The sequence below is a fragment of the Corythoichthys intestinalis genome, chromosome 10 (genome assembly GCF_030265065.1).
Source record: "Corythoichthys intestinalis isolate RoL2023-P3 chromosome 10, ASM3026506v1, whole genome shotgun sequence".
NCBI lineage: Eukaryota > Metazoa > Chordata > Actinopteri > Syngnathiformes > Syngnathidae > Corythoichthys > Corythoichthys intestinalis.
This window is the reverse complement of record NC_080404.1, coordinates 48,284,993-48,303,134: the sequence shown is the minus strand read 5'-3', so window position 1 is coordinate 48,303,134 and position 18,142 is coordinate 48,284,993. Positions and strand designations below refer to the sequence as shown.

Genomic DNA, 18,142 nt, shown 5'->3' with positions numbered 1-18,142 from the left:
AAAATTAAAAATTAAAGTGCAAGTACCTTTAAAAAATCTACTTTGGTGAAATGAAGATTTTACTTGGTTACATCCTATCAGTGGTTAAATTATGTGACGTTTGGCAGAAGCCTGCTTGTGTGCGTGTCGGTTCAGGCTCTCGTAACGCTCCCTCCGCGCGCATGCGCTTTGATGCGCAGCTCCCCAAAACGACCGAGAGGGGCGGGAATGAGGGGTGGCGGGTGAGACAAGCCGTCGGGAAGACCGATCGCTGAGAAAAAGGCGACCAAGCACCACTTTGGTCTGCACTCAGAGAAGAAGTTTTTCCAAGATGCTCGTTGTAGGAGCGCAAAGCTCACCTCTTCTGTCCTCCTGGTGGTGGCTGGCACTTTTAGTGCTCCCACTCATCTCTACTTCTTCTACCTCTTCTTCCTCCTACTCATCTTCCTCTTTCCCAACGTACCAGAGGGCAGCAGGAGCAGGCGGTACTCGGACGGGCTTCCTGGGAAGGACGCTGGTTCTGTTGGATGTCAATACCCGGAGTCCCACCCGAGTACTCAACGACAACTTTCTGTCTCTACAACTGGACCCGTCGATCATCAGCGACGGCTGGCTGGTCTTCCTCAGGTATTTTTCGTGGAATATTCTTTTATCCATGGATGTTCAATTGGTGTTTAAGAACGACATGACCAGTCGAAGAAACTATTTTAGTTATTCTCGACTTCTTACGTTATACTTTCACTATGCAAATGGGAATATGGAGCATTATAATTTGAATGCATATATATATATATATATATATAATTCTGTTGCCTGTCTTTTTTTTTTTTTTTTTTTAAATTCACGATCATTAGAACTTGTTTATTATTTATTTACCTCATTCTTTTGCACTGCATGTCTTTTGGAGCTGTTGTATCAATTTCGTTGCGCTTCTGCAATCACAATAAATGCAATTACAATGAATGCATGCTGATTCTGATATTTAACGTAATTGTAAAATCTGAAAATATACCAAAAATGAAACAAAAATCATAAGCAGACGTGTTACTGACGTGTTCATTCTTTTTCGCAATATTAAACAGCAACAGAAAATTGACTGAACAAAATGTTTTCACTTGCAAGTGACACATTTGTATTGGTAAAAAAAAAAAAAAGTACAATACTATAAATACACTATACGATAAAACACTAAATATTACTAGATACCACTAAGAAATTATGAGACATCAATTGCAAGTTTTACATCAGTTTTCTTGTGTGTGGGTGTAAATTAGTGACATGAACGGTATATTTTTATCCATAAATTCAAACAATAACTTTATTTGTACACTCATTACAAAATAAATAAATAAATAACAATTACGTAAATGATATATATGATTTCAGTGGATAATCTAATGCTAAAGAAAATATTAACTTTAAAAGTGATTTTTAAATTTTTTTTTTATTTTTTATTTTTCAAACTCTACCCGCTTTTACCCCGCTGTCCGACGAGGAAACACTGGCAGATTAAATGAACAAGCAAATAAAAGTAGAATTCAAACAATTCAATTACTTCCTAAATATACAATAAAGATTGCGTCCAATTAGAGCACATCAACCAATCGAATTACCATTAAATAAATAAATTAATTAAACCCTAACGGCAATTTAGAGGAACTAATTTTAGTGTGCCGGCAGCTCCAAGCGTCTGGTGACCCTGGCGAGAGGCTTGTCTCCTGCCTTCCTCCGCTTTGGTGGTAAGCGGACCGACTTTCTGCAGTTCAACAACCAGAAGAACCTGGCTAAATACCGAGGCCCCGGGCCGGACTACTACCTGAAGAACTACGACGACGGTAAAATAACAACACCAATTATTAAAATGAAAATAATAATAATAAAAATACAAAAAACCCGCAATAACTTTCAAGGAGTTCTTTATCTTTTTTCACTCTACTTTCGACCAGCCCTGTCACCATGGGTGGGACATAGGCAGGGCCGTTCCTGACCAATTTGGTACCCCATAGGCAACATATTTGTTGGCGTCCCCCCTCCCCCTATTTTCACCACATATATTCAAATATTCACACTGAAAAAGCACATTATCTCTCTGTAATTTATTACATAAAAGAGACAACAACGGACAAGAGCAGAAATGAAAAGAAAAATGCTCTAATAACTAGGGTTGTTCCGATCATGTTTTTTTGCTCCCAATCCCGATCGTTTTAGTTTGAGTATCTGCCGATCCCGATATTTCCCGATCCGATTGCTTTTTTTTTTTTTTTTTTTTTGCTCCCGATTCAATTCCAATCATTCCCGATAATTTTTCCCGATCATATACATTTTGGCAATGCATTAAAAAAAACATGAATAAAACTCGTACGAATATATACATTTAACATACAGTATATAAATACTGTGTTTATGATAATAAATCCTCAAGATGGCACTTACATTATTAATATTCTTTCTGTGAGAGGGATCCACGGATAGAAAGACTTGTGACTTTGTATATCGTGACTAAATATTGCCATCTAGTGTATTTGTTGAGCTTTCAGTAAATGATACTGTAGCCATGCCCAAATGCATGTTGGGAAGTGGAACCATGACTGTGCGTAGTGCTACCAATTGATATATCTTCTCTGCGTTGGGAAATAGCATAAGGTGTTAAGAAAATGATCAATTGCTACCTTGCTTCCCCACATTGCTTCCCATGATATTACTAATCGTAGGGAGAGGGATTGTAAGGCTTTAGCCAGTTAAATAAAGGCTCCAAAGGCTGCCAAAACTCACTCTACTCATTTTACGCTGCCTTATATCTCTCTATATAGGTAAAGCAGCGCCATTACAGATTGTGCGCGACAATGCGTGAGTGGGTCGTGCAGCGCATGCATTAATTGCGTAAAATATTTTAACGTGATACATTTTTAAAAGAATTAATTACCGCCGTTATCGGGATAAATTTGATACCCCTACCTTAAGCCTAAACTAAAGACTCTGGATGAGTGTAACATACTATGTCTGTAACGTTAAATACAATTAGAAAACGATTTGATTAAAAAATATATATATATTAAAAAAAGGCATGGCCGATATTTTTTTGCCGATTCCGATACTTTGAAAATGACGTGATCGGACCCGATCGTTTGGGACATCTCTACTAATAAGTATTCAAAAACACTTAAAAAATAAATAAATTACAATTGTTATTAAAATATGATTAACACCTACCTGCACAAACCTATATAAAGACACACATAACACTTTAAAATGCAACTTCCTTTTCACCTTGACCTATAACCTTACTCACTTTGTCTTCACTGATACAAAAGCATCTATTGCACTCATATGACAGTTATTTTGGAAGGTGCACTTCTTTAACCACTGGCAGTTTGCGTGTGGGAAGGTACTGGACTTGGTGGGCTTGGACCTGGTGCTGATGTGGCTGTAAAAAATGACCCAGGATGTACAGAGGTGGAAGGAAAATATTTCAGAAGACCATCTACAAAGAGAAGAAACTGGAATGTTACATTATATTGGTCAAATAGCGGTTGACTGTGAAACCAGCATGACAAAATCATAATAGTGCCTAAATTCTTGCAGTCGACTGTCCCGGTCTACTGGATCCGGCCAACATCTTTGATGGGCGTAGTTAAAATACAATAAATTCTTGAAGGACTGCAACTACACAGGACTATCCAATAATAATGAATTATATAATATATGATAAATATATATATATATATATACTGTATATATTTTTAAATGAATATGATTGCCATTTTTATGATTTAATGACACAATTCATAACAAATGTTTGCATTTAAATCCATGGAACTTTTAGTCCGCCATACCACAGAACTTTGAAATTATTAATCATATATTTAATGGTGTATTTACTTAATTAACCTTGACACTTTAAGACATGGCAAATTAATTTGAAAAGCACAATTTAACACAAAAGTGCTACACATCACATGAAAATAAGCAAGACAATTTTTGTCCCCCATACACTTTGTCCAACTTTCTCTAAAATAAGAGGGGGAGTAAATTTAACTGAAACTAATCCACAACAGGCTGAATACTGAAAATATTTCTAAAACAACAGCCTGGCTAAAATGCAGTATTAGCTTTAGCAGTATGTCATATAAACTCGATGTAAATAACCGCTAGCTTGCAGTTACGCTAAGTATAGTGCTTATGTTGTTGAAAAAAGCTTTTTTTTTTCCATCACAAAAAACCTCTGTCTTTCTTTAAGTTCATGCTCCTCTTCTTTCTTTTTCTTCTCTAAAATGCGACCCGGAGGATTTTGTCTTTTCACGACGTTGACTCGTCACCTTAACGTCGCTCAATTGCGGAGGTTAAAAATGGCACCTTCAGGTAGCTCGCTGGTCTGCTGGGTGGTGAGTGAGACTAGGGTCTGTGGTAAAATTACCGCATCACAGGAAACAGTGAAACGGGCAGAAGGCACACTAGAAAAATGATTTTATTATTATTTAAAGACTTATTACAATATGTTTTGTTGTTCTTTTGTCTTGTATAATTTTTTTGAATGCTGCTATCATCAAATAACATTTGGCCATTTTTCTTGACGCCCTTTTGGACGCTGGGATGCACTTAGGCATTTGCCTAGCTCGCCTTATGGACCTCATGGGTCTGGACATGGGGGGCCGTGCCCACCCCAGAAAGCTTGTGCACTCTTAGGGGCATTTTAGGTGGTGGGGCATCATCAACTCCCATACCCTTTATAGGTCACTTATTCAACTCGTAGCCTGCCATTGACGGCGTTAGACGTCCAAACCATTTGACAAACAAAATGGGTTGGACGTCTAGCGGCATCAATGGCACTGTAATATGAGCGTTCACAGCTGGTACTCCCAGTTTAAATGAATTGGACTGCCAGATCTATCAATAGCAGGCAATTATTTAAATACAATGAAATTAAAACAAAACTAAACAATAGAATAAATAAATAAATAAAAAACGTCAACTTTAGAGTGTTTGGGGCAATAACCAGTCTATTTCAGTTTTTATTCATTTTATTAATATTGTATTAACATTGGTTTTTAACATCTTATCAATTTATTTCTAAAAATAATAATATAAAATACAGTCCCTGACAAAAGTCTTGTCGCTAATCCATTTTGTAGAAACAATAGCTAATAACCTGACTTTTAATTATTCAATTGGTTTCAGAAATGGCTCATATGAAAGCTAAGACCCTCCCAAATGATGTTGAATGTACAAAAATATATTTGTTTCACTGAAAAAAGATTTATCATTTAATGAAGACATAAAGGGCAAATTTTGGCAAGACAAAAGTTTTGTCGCCTACAGAAAGTAGTGTGAAAATTGAACACAAAAATGTACTTCAAATACAAAAATATGTTACATAACATAAGCGAATTAAGTAGTGGTGCTGTAAGATCCAAATGTAATATTTTGTATGAATTCCATGGGCTTCGGCAAGGATTTAGATAATTTATTGATGAAGTCATCAGGAACATCAAAGAAAACAGTCTTGCATGCCTCCCAGAGTTCATCAACATTCTTGGGTTTCGTCTTCCATGCTTCCTTTTTCATCCTACCCCAGACATGCTCAATGATGTTCATGTCTGGTGACTGGACTGGCCAGTCGTGGAGGATCTTGATCTTCTTTGCCTCGAGGAACTTTGAGGTAGAGATTGAAGTATGCGATGGAGTACCATCCTGCTGCAGAATTTGTTCCTTTTTATGGTTAGGAATGTAAGAGGCAGCTAAGATTTGTTGATATTTCAGATTATTTATCTCTCAGTGTGCAGACAATGAAAAAAAAAACGTGTGGCATTTGCCAAGGCCCACAGCTTATCAAAAGGATTCTCCATTATTCCATTGAATTACACCACAGTTAACGCAAATATTGCAGGAGACCTACTGGAGCCTGCGTGGATTAGAGATTCACTCAGAAAACAGTGAAGGTTGGTGGTGGCAAAATCATGGTCTGGGGTTACATCCAGTATGGGGGTGTGCGAGAGATCTGCAGGGCGGAACGCAACATAAATAGTCTGAAATATCAACGAATCTTAGCTGCTTCTTACTGTACATTCCTAAAAAAGGACAAATTCTGCAGCAGGATTGTGCTCCATCGCATACTTCAATCTCTACCTCAAAGTTCCTCAAGGTAAAGAAGATCATCGCGTACTTACCTTGTTTCAATCCAAAAACTCCATGTAGCACGTCTCACTGAGTGTCAAGACTAGGGATGGGAATTGATAGGATTTTTACGATTCCGATTCCATTATCGATATTGATTAACGATTCCATTCTTTATCGATTCTCTTATCGATTGTAATTTGGGGAAAAAGAAGAACAAACGTTTTGATTGGCATTGAGTTTGTTTAATCAGAAGTCACAACCTTAAAAACTCACAACAAGGTCAAAAGAGGCCCAAAGCCTAAATATTAACTGTGGCAATAAGTGGCAAATGCACAAGAATGTAACATTTTACTGAAACATTTTTCTAATAGAAATAAAAAATATTGGTATATATTGGCATATAGGTCGTTGGTCTGCCATTAGCAATATGTGTTAAACTTGCAGGGGTCCCCAAACTTTTTCCAGTGAGGGCTGCATAACTTTTCCCTTCTCTGATGAGGGGCCGGGGTCAGTTTGTAACAGAAAAAGTGTGATGATTTCAGGAGTGCCTAAATGTAAAAAATTATTGTTTTTCAGAATGCCACAATCAAATAACCCTTTCTAGATATTTCACGGAACAAAAGTTAATGAAATAAAATAATAATATAATAACAATTAATAAAAATAACACTATTAATCAAATAGATAATAACCAAATAACCCTCTTTGAGTTCTTCACAGAAAAAGGCCAGAAAATAATTAACACTATTGAGAAAAAAAAAAAAAAAAATTCAAAATGCTCTCTGGTATTGTTCAGGGGGCCGGACCAAATGTCGGGCATTCGGCCCACGGGCCGTAGTTTGGGGACCCCTGTTAAAGTATTATTTACCAGTATATTGAAATGCATGCCTTTTAGTTTCTATGGTGCTTTCACGCTCCAGTGGGGGCGCCCTTGCGCTTCCTCACGCGAAGAAGAACGCGCTCACGTGAAGAAGAAATGCCGCATCCAAGCGAGTGAGCGAGTTAGTGAGAGAGGAAAGCACTGCTGCGACCCTACGTTCTTTGTTAATGCTTGTAAAATATCTACAGAGGCAACGCCTGTATGTATCATCTTTTGTGTTGTTGTTGTTGTGTGTTTCCACTCGCGATCGGACACTTAAATCCAGTTGTGTAGTGGTTTGAATGATGTGCTAATGCTAGCGAACGCATGCTAACTGCTTTGTTATTACTGAATTAGCCGCTAATCATCGCTGATTTACGTTGATGCAAACCTGTTTGTTATTGGGGATGAAATTGATTTTTTTCATTTCTATTTTTAGTTTCACTCTTCAAGTGATGGTTGAATAAAGTCAGCAAATTATACCAACGTCTTCTGTATCGTCATTTCGGAGTTTAGCTAGCTGTATAGCTGTCTCTGTGAGGACAGTGCAGTCTATTCCCTCGCGATGCAGTTATCTCCACCTTGCAATGATTGTAAGTCGTTTTGTTGTAATTTTTCCTCGTGAAGTGAAGACACACTTTCGAGCGTTTGAACCTACGTGCTGTCATTGTTATGTTTACAGCTGCAATGCTCGTGCTAAACCATCGTAACGTTTCATTTTCACCCTCTTTCCTGGTGAAGTGTAGCGAAACTTTGGAGCGGGTGGTTCTTGGCGCTATGCTAGTTTGATGTGTTTGGACAACATGACAGTCACGACGCAATATGCGTCTTCAGGACTCGTTAAAGGGATCGTTAAGGGTTTTTCATAGTGATGTCGAGGCCTCGAAACACTAGGAACCGGTTCCGAATTGGAATCTGATTTCGATTCCCATCCCTAGTCAAGACACAGCTGTGAATGGCCACAGCCAGACTTTTGGGGGATTTTATGGGTGAAACACGGTAATATAACAAGGGCCGCAATGCAGAAATCGCAGACATCAAAGAGTGGTCGAGATTTCCTTTTTCAAATACAGTGTTTACATTTTCATATATATTTATATATATATATATATATTTTTTTTTTTTCAGTTTTTCTATTTTTATATCAATTATCATCTAGCATATCCGGAAAAATGAGACAGTAACAAAAAAAAAATACATTTAAGCGATAGTTATGAGGTAGATATCCGTAATCGTATTTACTGACACTATTTTTTTCATTGTGTCGTAATTTGTTTAAAAGTTTAAAATATGCGAGTGAATAATTCTATAAAGACTTTTTTTTTTTTTTAACTAAATATTAGACATCAATTAATGATTCAAAGCTAAAAATGATAGAGATTTCGAATAATAGAGTACATATAATTACTTACCTTCTTTTTATGGCTGGGTTGAAACAAAAGCGGTTGCCCGGTGTCTGTAATCGGGGGTCTCCAGGGTAAAACGGACAAATTAAAAATAGTTTGGGGGCTTAATGCGCGATGAAACTGCTATGGCAGCAAATAGACGTATTGTTCAATCAAACACATGTACAGTTTTTGGGATTAAAATACAGCAGTTTATTTTAAAGAGTGGCGCAAGAGCAGAAGCTGCTGTTTCAGCCTTGTCCGTGTTTTCCGTAATATATGTGTGTGTGTGTGTGTGTGTGTGTGAGAGAGAGACAGGACCTAATGCCTAGACTTTCGCTCACCCCACAATAATTGTTTGTTCCCAAATATTTGTAAATCGCACAGATTACATTTTGAGCACATATTTAACAACAATTTAATTTCAAACCCTGAAAAATACTATTAATTATTTGAATTTAATATCTGGGTCAGGCTAATTTTCCTTACACACATGCAAACAAACATATATCCAAACATTTTACATCCATACATTACAGGCCAAAAGTTTGGACACACGTTCTTATTCATGTGTTTTCGTTATTTTCATGACCATTTACATTGTAAATTCTCACTGAAGGTAATAAAACTATGAATGAACATGTGTGGAATTGTGGAAAAAAAATAGATTGACTGAAGTCCCTCCTAAAATAGGCCTAATGACGCCACTGCCATACCACATAATGCTTTGAAAGGGAGACAGCTGACGTTTACAAAAAATTTACTTTTGCCACTAAAGTACTTTATTCAAAAATAAGTACTGTAATTTGAAATTTTGTTCCAGCTGTTGGTTTTCTGTTTACATGTAACAAATGGTAAATGGACAATACTTATATAGGCTGCAGCTATTGATTATTTAAGTAGTCGATTAATCGATGAACTAGTTCGTTCGAATAATCGAATACCGTATTTTCAGACTATAAGTCGCGCCTGAGTATAAGTCGCACCAGCCATAAAATGTCCAACGAAGAGGAAAAAAACATAGATATGTCATCTTGAAAGGCAATTTAATATAAAATTACAATAGAGAACAACATGCTAATAAGTGTACAGTATAATAATATTACATGATGCATGAACAACGAAATGCGAATATACTGTCCTCAGCAGGACGCTACGGCTCGGTCCTGGCTATACAGCGAGCTAAACTCCCAAATGACGATGCTGGACGTCCGCAAAATTTGCTGACTTTATTTTGGCCGTCGTTATGACACCATCATTTGAAGAAACTAAAAATAGAAATCATACAAATGAATTTCGTCCTCGATACCAAACAGGTTCACATCAACGTAAATAAATGATAATTAGCTGCTATTACAGCAATGACGCAAGCGGTTAGCATGCGTTCTCTAGCATTAGCACATTGTTCAAGCAACCACACAACTGGCTCTAAGAGTCCGAACGCGGGTGGAAAACACACAACAACAACAGAAAAGATGATACACACAGGCGTTGTCTCTGTAGAGATATTTTACAAGTATAAACAATGAATGTAGGTTCGCAGCCATGTCTCTCTCTCTCGCCCACTCGCTTAGAGACGCTGCGTAGCTGTCAGTCTTCTTCTGGCGTGTGAGCGCTCTTCTTCGTGTAAACAAGTGCGAGTGCGCCCCCACTTGGGCGTGAAAGCGCCACAAACTAAAAGTATGCATTACAATATAAAAAAGTCAGTAATACAATTGAACACACATTGCCAAAGGCAGAACGCGAACGTGGCCATAGCTATTAAGAGTTAAGATAACTATTGCATAAAGAACATGCTTACAAGTTTACCAAACCATCAGTCTCACTCCAAAACACCAAAATAACATGTGAAATGATATCTAATGTGTTAATAATTTCACACGTAAGCCGCTCCTGAGTATAAGTCGCACCCCCAGCCAAACTATGAAAAAAAAAAAAAAAAACTGCGATTTATAGTCCGAAAAATATGGTAATTGCATTAGAAACATAAAAAATTAAAATACCTTAACCTCAAACAATATTTAAAAAAATAAATAAATAAATGAGGATCTAAGAACAATTGGCTAGCTTAAATGCTATAAAACGCTACTGTGTTTTTTTTTTTTTTTTTTAAATAACTGGGTGGTGTGGCTCAGTGGAAGAGTAGCTGTCCTCCAACCCAGAGGTTGTGGGTTCGCTTCCCCGCCCTGATGAACTCGTCTAAGTGTCCTTGAGCAAGATACTGAGCCCCACATTGCTCCTGGTGCTGCGCCACCAGTAGGTGGATGGTGTGATAGTGTAAATAAAGCGCTTTGAGGGCCTTGAAAGGTGAAAAAGTGCCATACAAGTATAACACCATTTAACAAATGGTTTAAACTAAAGATGTGACCCGATCGATCGGGTCCGATCACATCATTTCGCCATACAAGTATAACACCATTTAACAAATGGTTTAAACTAAAGATGTGACCCGATCGATCGGGTCCGATCACATCATTTTCAAAGTATCGGAATCGGCAAAAAAATATCGGACATGCCTTTTTTAAATATATATATATTTTAATTAAATCGTTTTCTAATTGTATTTAACGTTACAGACAAAATGTCTTACACTCATCCAGAGTCTTTAGTTTTGGCTTAAAGTAGGGCTGTCAAATTTATCACGTTAACGGCGGTAATTCATTTTTTAAAAATTAATTATGTTAAAATATTTTAACGCATGCGCTGCACGACCCACTCAAGCATTGTCGCGTGCAATCTATAATGGCGCCGTTTTACCTATATATAGAGCTATAAGGCAGCATTAAATGAGTAGAGTGGATTTTGTCAGTCTTTGGAGCCTTTTTTTAATTGGCTGAAGCCTTTCAATCCCTCTCTCAAAAATTAGAAATATTGTGGGAAGCAACGTGGGGAAGAAAGGTAGTAGTTGATCTTTTTCTTAACACCCTATGTTATTTCCCAACGCAGAGAAGATATATCAATTGGTGCCACTACGCACAGTCATGGTTGCCCTTCCCATCATGCATTTGGGCAGAACAGTTAAATGGCTACAGTATCATTTACTGAAAGCTCAACAAATACACTAGATGGCAATATTTAGTCACAATATACAAAGCCACATTTATCCTTTAAGAATTACAAGTCTTTCTATCCGTGGATCCCTCTCACAGAAAGAATGTTAATATTGTAAATGCCATCTTGAGGATTTATTGTCATAATAAACAAATACAGTACTTAAGTACTGTATGTTGAATGTATATATTCGTCCGAGTTTTATTTTTTTCTTAATGCATTGCCAAAATGTATATGATCGGAAAAGATTGGAATTGAATCGGGAGCAAAAAAAAAAAAAAAGCAATCATATCGGGATCAGCAGATACTCAAACTAAAATGATCGGGATCGGATCGGGAGCAAAAAAACATGATCGGAACAACCCTAGTTTAAACACATTGCCACATAAAAACGGCTGAATATACCTATAAACTAAATGATAAATGCATTAAAAAAAAGAAAAAAAAAACATTTGCTCAAACAAAAACTTAATTTATGTTGGTCTTAACAGGGAGCAGCTGGATTCGGCCGTATGAAATGAGTTTTGTCATATTCACTGTTGCCACTAGAGGGCAGTGTATCCACCCCAATCAATTAAACTAATTTCAATACTTTCAAAACAAACCATGACAACGCCACTTTAATTAAAATACTTGAAGCTGCAAAATTTAATTCAAATCTTTTTTGTAATCGAATTACTCGAGTTAATTGATTAATCGTGGTAGCACTACTTCTATCTGCGTGATGCTTGCATGTTTTGTGGGATTTCCCCAGCTAGAGTAATTCTGGCTTCTTTCCCTTTTCCAAAAACATGCACTGAAGGTTCATTGATTTCTATGAACCAATTTAGAAAATATGCCTTTTGTTACCAATGACCCTAGTGGTGAAGACAGGTGATATAGTAGTGCTTGGGAATCAAGTCTTCCAATGTTAATGGAAAAAAATGATGCGAAAGGCAGAATAAATTTCACCCTCCCCTCCCAGTCATCATTATATTTTGCTTTTTGTGGGTTACATGTTTTTGCTGTCTTTCTTCGAGTTCCTCTGTGGTTTTATTTGTTTTCCAAATTGAATAATAGGCTAGGGTAAATGCTCTCTTGGGATGTACTGTATGTTGTACACAGCTCGCCGATTGCACTAGTTGCATTAAATATGTACTTCCCTTGTGTTTTGGCTCTGGTCTTGCAGACATAGTCCACAGTGACATTGCAATGGATAAGCAGAACGGTTGTAAAGTGTCAAGCCACCCTGACATCATGCTGGAGCTGCAACGAGAGAAAGCAGCCAGCACTCATCTCATCCTGCTTAAGGAGCAAATATCCAACATCTACAGCAATGTAACAATAACAGGTAGGTGATCCCATGCTCACATGCATTTAAAGTATTCCTTCTTTCAGACAGAAATATTCTTTCTGTTGACCTAACACATTTTCTTACTTCAATGTATCCACCACACACAGAGATTGAATGTGCGCCAATGTAAACGGTCAGCTTTTAGAATTACAAATGCAAATTGGAAAGGAGGAATGTGGGGATGGATAGAGCGGTTTTGCAGTTCAGTCGGGTAAACAAAGTGATGTTTATACTGGTTAGAGTTAACTCGAGTTGACCACAGAACTCTGAGACCCCATGTTTGGGTGGGCTGCTTTTTTTTTTATGATTGACTGGAGTGGAAACTCGGGACTGCGTGAGATGAAACATTTGTCTGCTGAAATGACTGCAGTCTATACTTATTGAAATATTTGTGATGAGTGGTGTTGCACTGATAATGGGAAATCTCCAAGGATGAGCACAATCCATCTCTGTAAACCGATTTTTACATACTTGAAAATCTTCCCCCCCCCCCAATAGTGTACCCTGTAAAAGGAGCAAAGCTGTTCTTAGCTCTAACTGTTGCTATAAAGCATAAAACTGTACAGGCTAATGTCTTATCTTCCAAAAAATGTTTTCCGGTTTCTAACTTATCATCTTTTTTTTTCTTGTCAGTAAAACCTGTATTTCGTAGTGCAACACGTGAAATAAACAGATATATTTTCCAGGCTATAAGTCGCTCCAGAGTATATGTTGCAGTGGTCATGACAAAGCAATACACATGTATAAGTCACACTGGCTATAAACCAGTGGTAGAATATAACGAAGTAAAAGTACTTTGTTACTGTACTTAAGTACATTTCTTGTGTATCTGTACTTGAGTACAAATACAGTAAGAACTGGCACTTTTTACTTTTACTTCGCTACATTTTTCAGTAAATATATATCTACTTTTTACTCTACTGCCCTCTGCGTTACACGTTACTTTTGTTTGTTTGTTTGTGTTTTCTGAAATTTCCGGGTTCACGGTGAGTCAACAAACTGATTACAAAATGCAGAATAAATAAGATTAATTGATTACAATCCCACAAGAGCAAGCAACAAGTATCAAAACAAGAACAAGTGGTAACGATGACGTTAGATCTAGTTTGTCAATCCCAGAATCCCCGCGTTACCGTTAGAAAGCCAAACGCTCCGGCAAAGAGGCGACGGAACAAAGCCAAGCGATCCGTACGTAATCCTCTGGCAGACTTCCGGGGAGTTGGGGGAATCTCCCGACTCTTATGGGCACGTCTGACGCGGGGACACGGGTGGCCACTCTATGCCCCCACGAAAACGCACCACCCGAACTCGTGAGACCCCCCCCCCCAGGGTATGAGATTCCCCCCAGTTGAGGCTCCCAGCGGTTAAAGTAAAACGTTTATTTATCTCGTGAGATTCCCTCCTAACTATGGAACTCAAGCACGTACTATGGTGCATAACAAGTTATCTCGTGAGATTCCCTCCTAACTACGGGACCCAATCGCGTACTATGGTGGATAACAAGTTATCTCATGAGATTCCCTCCTTACTATGGGGCCCAAGCGCGTACTATGGTGCATAACAAGTTATCTCCTGAGATTCCCTCCTAACTATGGGACCCAAGGTGAAAAACAATAGAAGTTGTTACAATCTAGGTCACAGAAGCAATCATACATCACAAAGGCATAATGTTCTAATGTTAAGGCATCACATAATATTTTCCCCCATCATTTTGTTTGTTTTTTTTCCCCATTGTGAGTTGATCATTTCGTTTTCATGCCTCCGGTGTAATCAATAAGCCCTGTGTAACTATATCGTAATTGAGCATTAGAGCAGTGTTTTTCAACCTTTTCTGCGTCACAGACTCACGGCACGTTTTTACATTGGAAAAAATCTTGGGGCACACCACGAACCAAAAATGTTCCAAAATTACTTTCTGTACATTATACTAAATTTTAAAATAATTATCAACATTTATACTTGCTCAGTGTGAAACTTGAGCCTGTTTAAATGAACACAAAACCGATATCCTGGCAGTAATTTTTGTCAACAGCTCAGAATTATCAAACAGGGGGATTTTAGCATGGTATTCACCGCATCAGGGCCGAGCTTCTTGCAGGCAACTGCTTGCAGGCAGGTAGTTTTGTCTCTGCCACAGTGTGGGACTTTTTGGATTTAGCAACAAGTTCAGCAACAACGTAACTGGCTTTCTCATTTACCTTTGTTATCGTTCTCAAAAAACTTGCTGTTTTTCTATGTTTTCACAAAGGCGGAGAAAATAGTCCAACGACTTGTTTTGAAGCGGCGGGTTTTTCGTTTGGAGATGACGTTTAAACTTGCTTGGCACCATAGCTCCTCATGTTGTGTTCAAGAACTGCTTGGATTTTTAGCCATCAGCCACCTTGCTGTCCTCAACAGTGTGTTGGAATAAAACACGTGGATGATTCACAGTCGTCACATATGGATAAAATGGAAAGGACACTTTCGTGCATATCGACTCTTGACGAGTCTAATCAAATAATGTACAGTAGGTGTGCTCTGGTCCACGTTGTCGTGGACAGCAAGTTGGCTGATGGTTAGAAATCCGAGCAGATCTTGAACGCAACACGAGCAATACCTTGCTCATCTGCACCTGACCAAAACCTTCTACCTACTCCTTCTTTCCTACTGCAACTCCACCCGACGACGTTAAAAAAAATAAATAAATAAATAAATTTGAAAGCCATATTGGATCATTTCTCGCGGCACACCTGACGGTCTCTCACGGCACACTGGTTGAAAAACACTGCACTAGAGGCAACAACATGAGTACAAGCAAGATTAGGCAGGTGAACAAGACGTTGTCCAATAAAAACCAACACAGAGAGCAGCGCACTTTCAGATGGGTGCTACACACTCTTATACAGTAGGTGGGGGTATGCACTAAAAATGCACCGATACCAGTATCCGATCCGGTCCGAAATGGTGGTATCTGTATCGGCGAGTACCAACAAAGAGGGCGCCGATACCATTTACAGGTCCAGTATTATGAAAAAAATTTTTTTTTTTTTTTTTAATCATTAGACATATCTCATTTATTATGACAAAACAGCGCTCAGGAAGGGGTTATGGGGGGACAGAAGAAAAGAAACACAAGAAAATAAACACAACAACAAATACATTGAATGCCTACACTAACTATTAATATGTTGGTGCTATCGTCAGCTAGATGTACAGTATTTCCGGCTGTTGACCACCATTTCAATCACTACCTTACGTAGTTAAAGACACTTTGGAAGAACGGCAGGGAGCCCATGTGACGTCACCGCTTGGCAACGTCAACAATGGCGAGCAAGTTTTTTTTGATTGAAAATTTTACAAATGTTATTAAAATGAAAATATTAAGAGGGGTTTTAATATAATATTACTATAACTTGTACTCACATTTATCTTTTAAGAACTACGTCTTTCTATCCGTGGATCCCTTTAACAGAAAGAATGAACAGAAAAAACATAATGTTCACAAGAAGAAAAGTGCTCAATGCAAAGAGAACTGGCTTTACCAGTCAAAATAGCTATGCAAAATAATACTCAGACTTTGGTCAAACTCTATTCAAACATTTCGTTTAGCTCAACAAATACACTAGATGGCAATATTTAGTCACAATAAAAAAACACGTTTATCTTTTAGGAATTACAAGTCTTTCTATCCGTGGATCCCTTTCAGAGAAAGAATGTTAATAATGTTAATGCCATCTTGTTGATTTGTTATAATAAACAAATACAGTACTTATGTACAGTATGTTTAATGCATATATCCGTCTTGTGTCTTATCTTTCCATTCCAACAATAATTTACAGAAGAAAAATGGCATATTTTATTGATGGTTTGAATTGCAATTAATTATGATTAATTCATTTTTAAGGTTGGATTAACTTGATTAAAATTTTTAATCGTTTGACAGCCCTAATATTATATATAACATTTTTGCATTGGGAGACAATACAGGAGTTTTACTTTTTCCTTGTTAATTAAAATTTAAAGCAAGTACTTTTGGGGAAATATGCATGTCGTCTGCCCTTTGTCTTCCCCAAGTATTGAAACTAAAATTACTTCAGCAACATAGTAGTAGGTCAAAAGAATTGAATTTGTCAGGGTTCGGATGCATATTCAATGCACCGGACCAGACACCTATGCTGACATTGTCGCTCAAGTTTAAGATGTCATTGGAAAACGCACTCTTTTTTCAGTCTGTGTAAAAGGCAAATATTCCATATCATATTTTACTGCTTTAATGCAATTTTACATAATCTTTTCACAATAGAAGGTATCGATTATACAAGGAATGTATCTGTGTGGCTAAAAGAAATGTCTCCACAAATCTGTGTTTCGGCCTGGAATTATACACACAAATGTTTGAAACATTGAATGTCAGCAGTCTGTGAGAAATGAAAAATGGCAAAAACATGAATAATTGACCACAACCATTACAAAGTTACTTACTTCCCTATTCTCAAAAGCATGCCAAAAGCTGTATGTGGAGAGTGAATGGATGCTTGAGCTGTTTGACAAGCCAAACAGTGCTTGAAAAAGAAAATTTAAATTCCTGTGTTTAAAGCGTATTGAGTGCCTTGAAGGTGAAAAATCGTTACAAAAGTTAAAGCCCAGAAACCATTTTAAACAGCAAAACTTGGTGAAAGAAAATCCACAAATCACATGCATTTTTGTACATGGAAAACACATTCATAGTCCTAAAATAGATTGATAAAATGAATTGTGGTTGGAGGAAATTTTAATAAATTCAAGAAAATGTGGCAAAACATTATTTCAATTTAAAAGTCAAGCCTGTGGTTTGCAGTACGTTTTGCAATAATACACATGGATAACAGACACTTTGTGAGGGCTATTCCTACACAGATTTGCCAGACTACAAATATTCACATTTTATCTTTATGCAGAAGCAACAATGACCAGGTCTCATATCATATCAATTTTAATGTGCAATAACCTGAGTTGTTTTAAATAAAGGTGAACCCTTTACATATTTTCACGTCAGTTACACTGGTGACTGACAAAGATGCAATGTGCAAAATAAATGTCTGTAAAATACACTGAAACCTATGAAGTGAAGCATAAGCCTGTTATGTGATGCTACCTGTCTTTCAAAGTTGTTATTTTTCAAGTTATAGGTAAACTGTTCCCATAGAAAATAATATTTCGTCACGCCATTTATCCCAAACTTTAAGTATTGCAGGTTATATGCGCATCGCCATCAGGGATTACATGGTTGTTAACAATGAAGCATAACATGAATAGAAAAAAATACAAAGAATAATGACCACATTTTTTCCCCTCAGGTTTTTAGTAACAGTTGTTTAAGGCAACCTCGGACTTGTAGGCTCTAATAAGCCACAATAGTTTTCTTTTACTAAAATATGTTATTAGAAACACATAAAATATTGC

At 37.4% G+C, this 18,142-nt stretch overlaps 1 protein-coding gene across 1 annotated transcript in view; it reads left to right on the top strand.

Annotated features, from left to right (window-relative positions):
• Positions 1 to 310: 310 nt before the first annotated feature.
• The window catches only part of hpse2 (heparanase 2), a 163,967-nt gene continuing 146,135 nt past the window's right edge, over positions 311 to 18,142 (top strand). The window contains exons 1-3 of the mRNA XM_057847579.1: positions 311 to 606; positions 1,660 to 1,814; positions 12,557 to 12,718. Coding sequence (XP_057703562.1) covers positions 311 to 606; positions 1,660 to 1,814; positions 12,557 to 12,718 — 613 coding nt within the window. The remainder of the gene's footprint in view (positions 607 to 1,659; positions 1,815 to 12,556; positions 12,719 to 18,142) is intronic.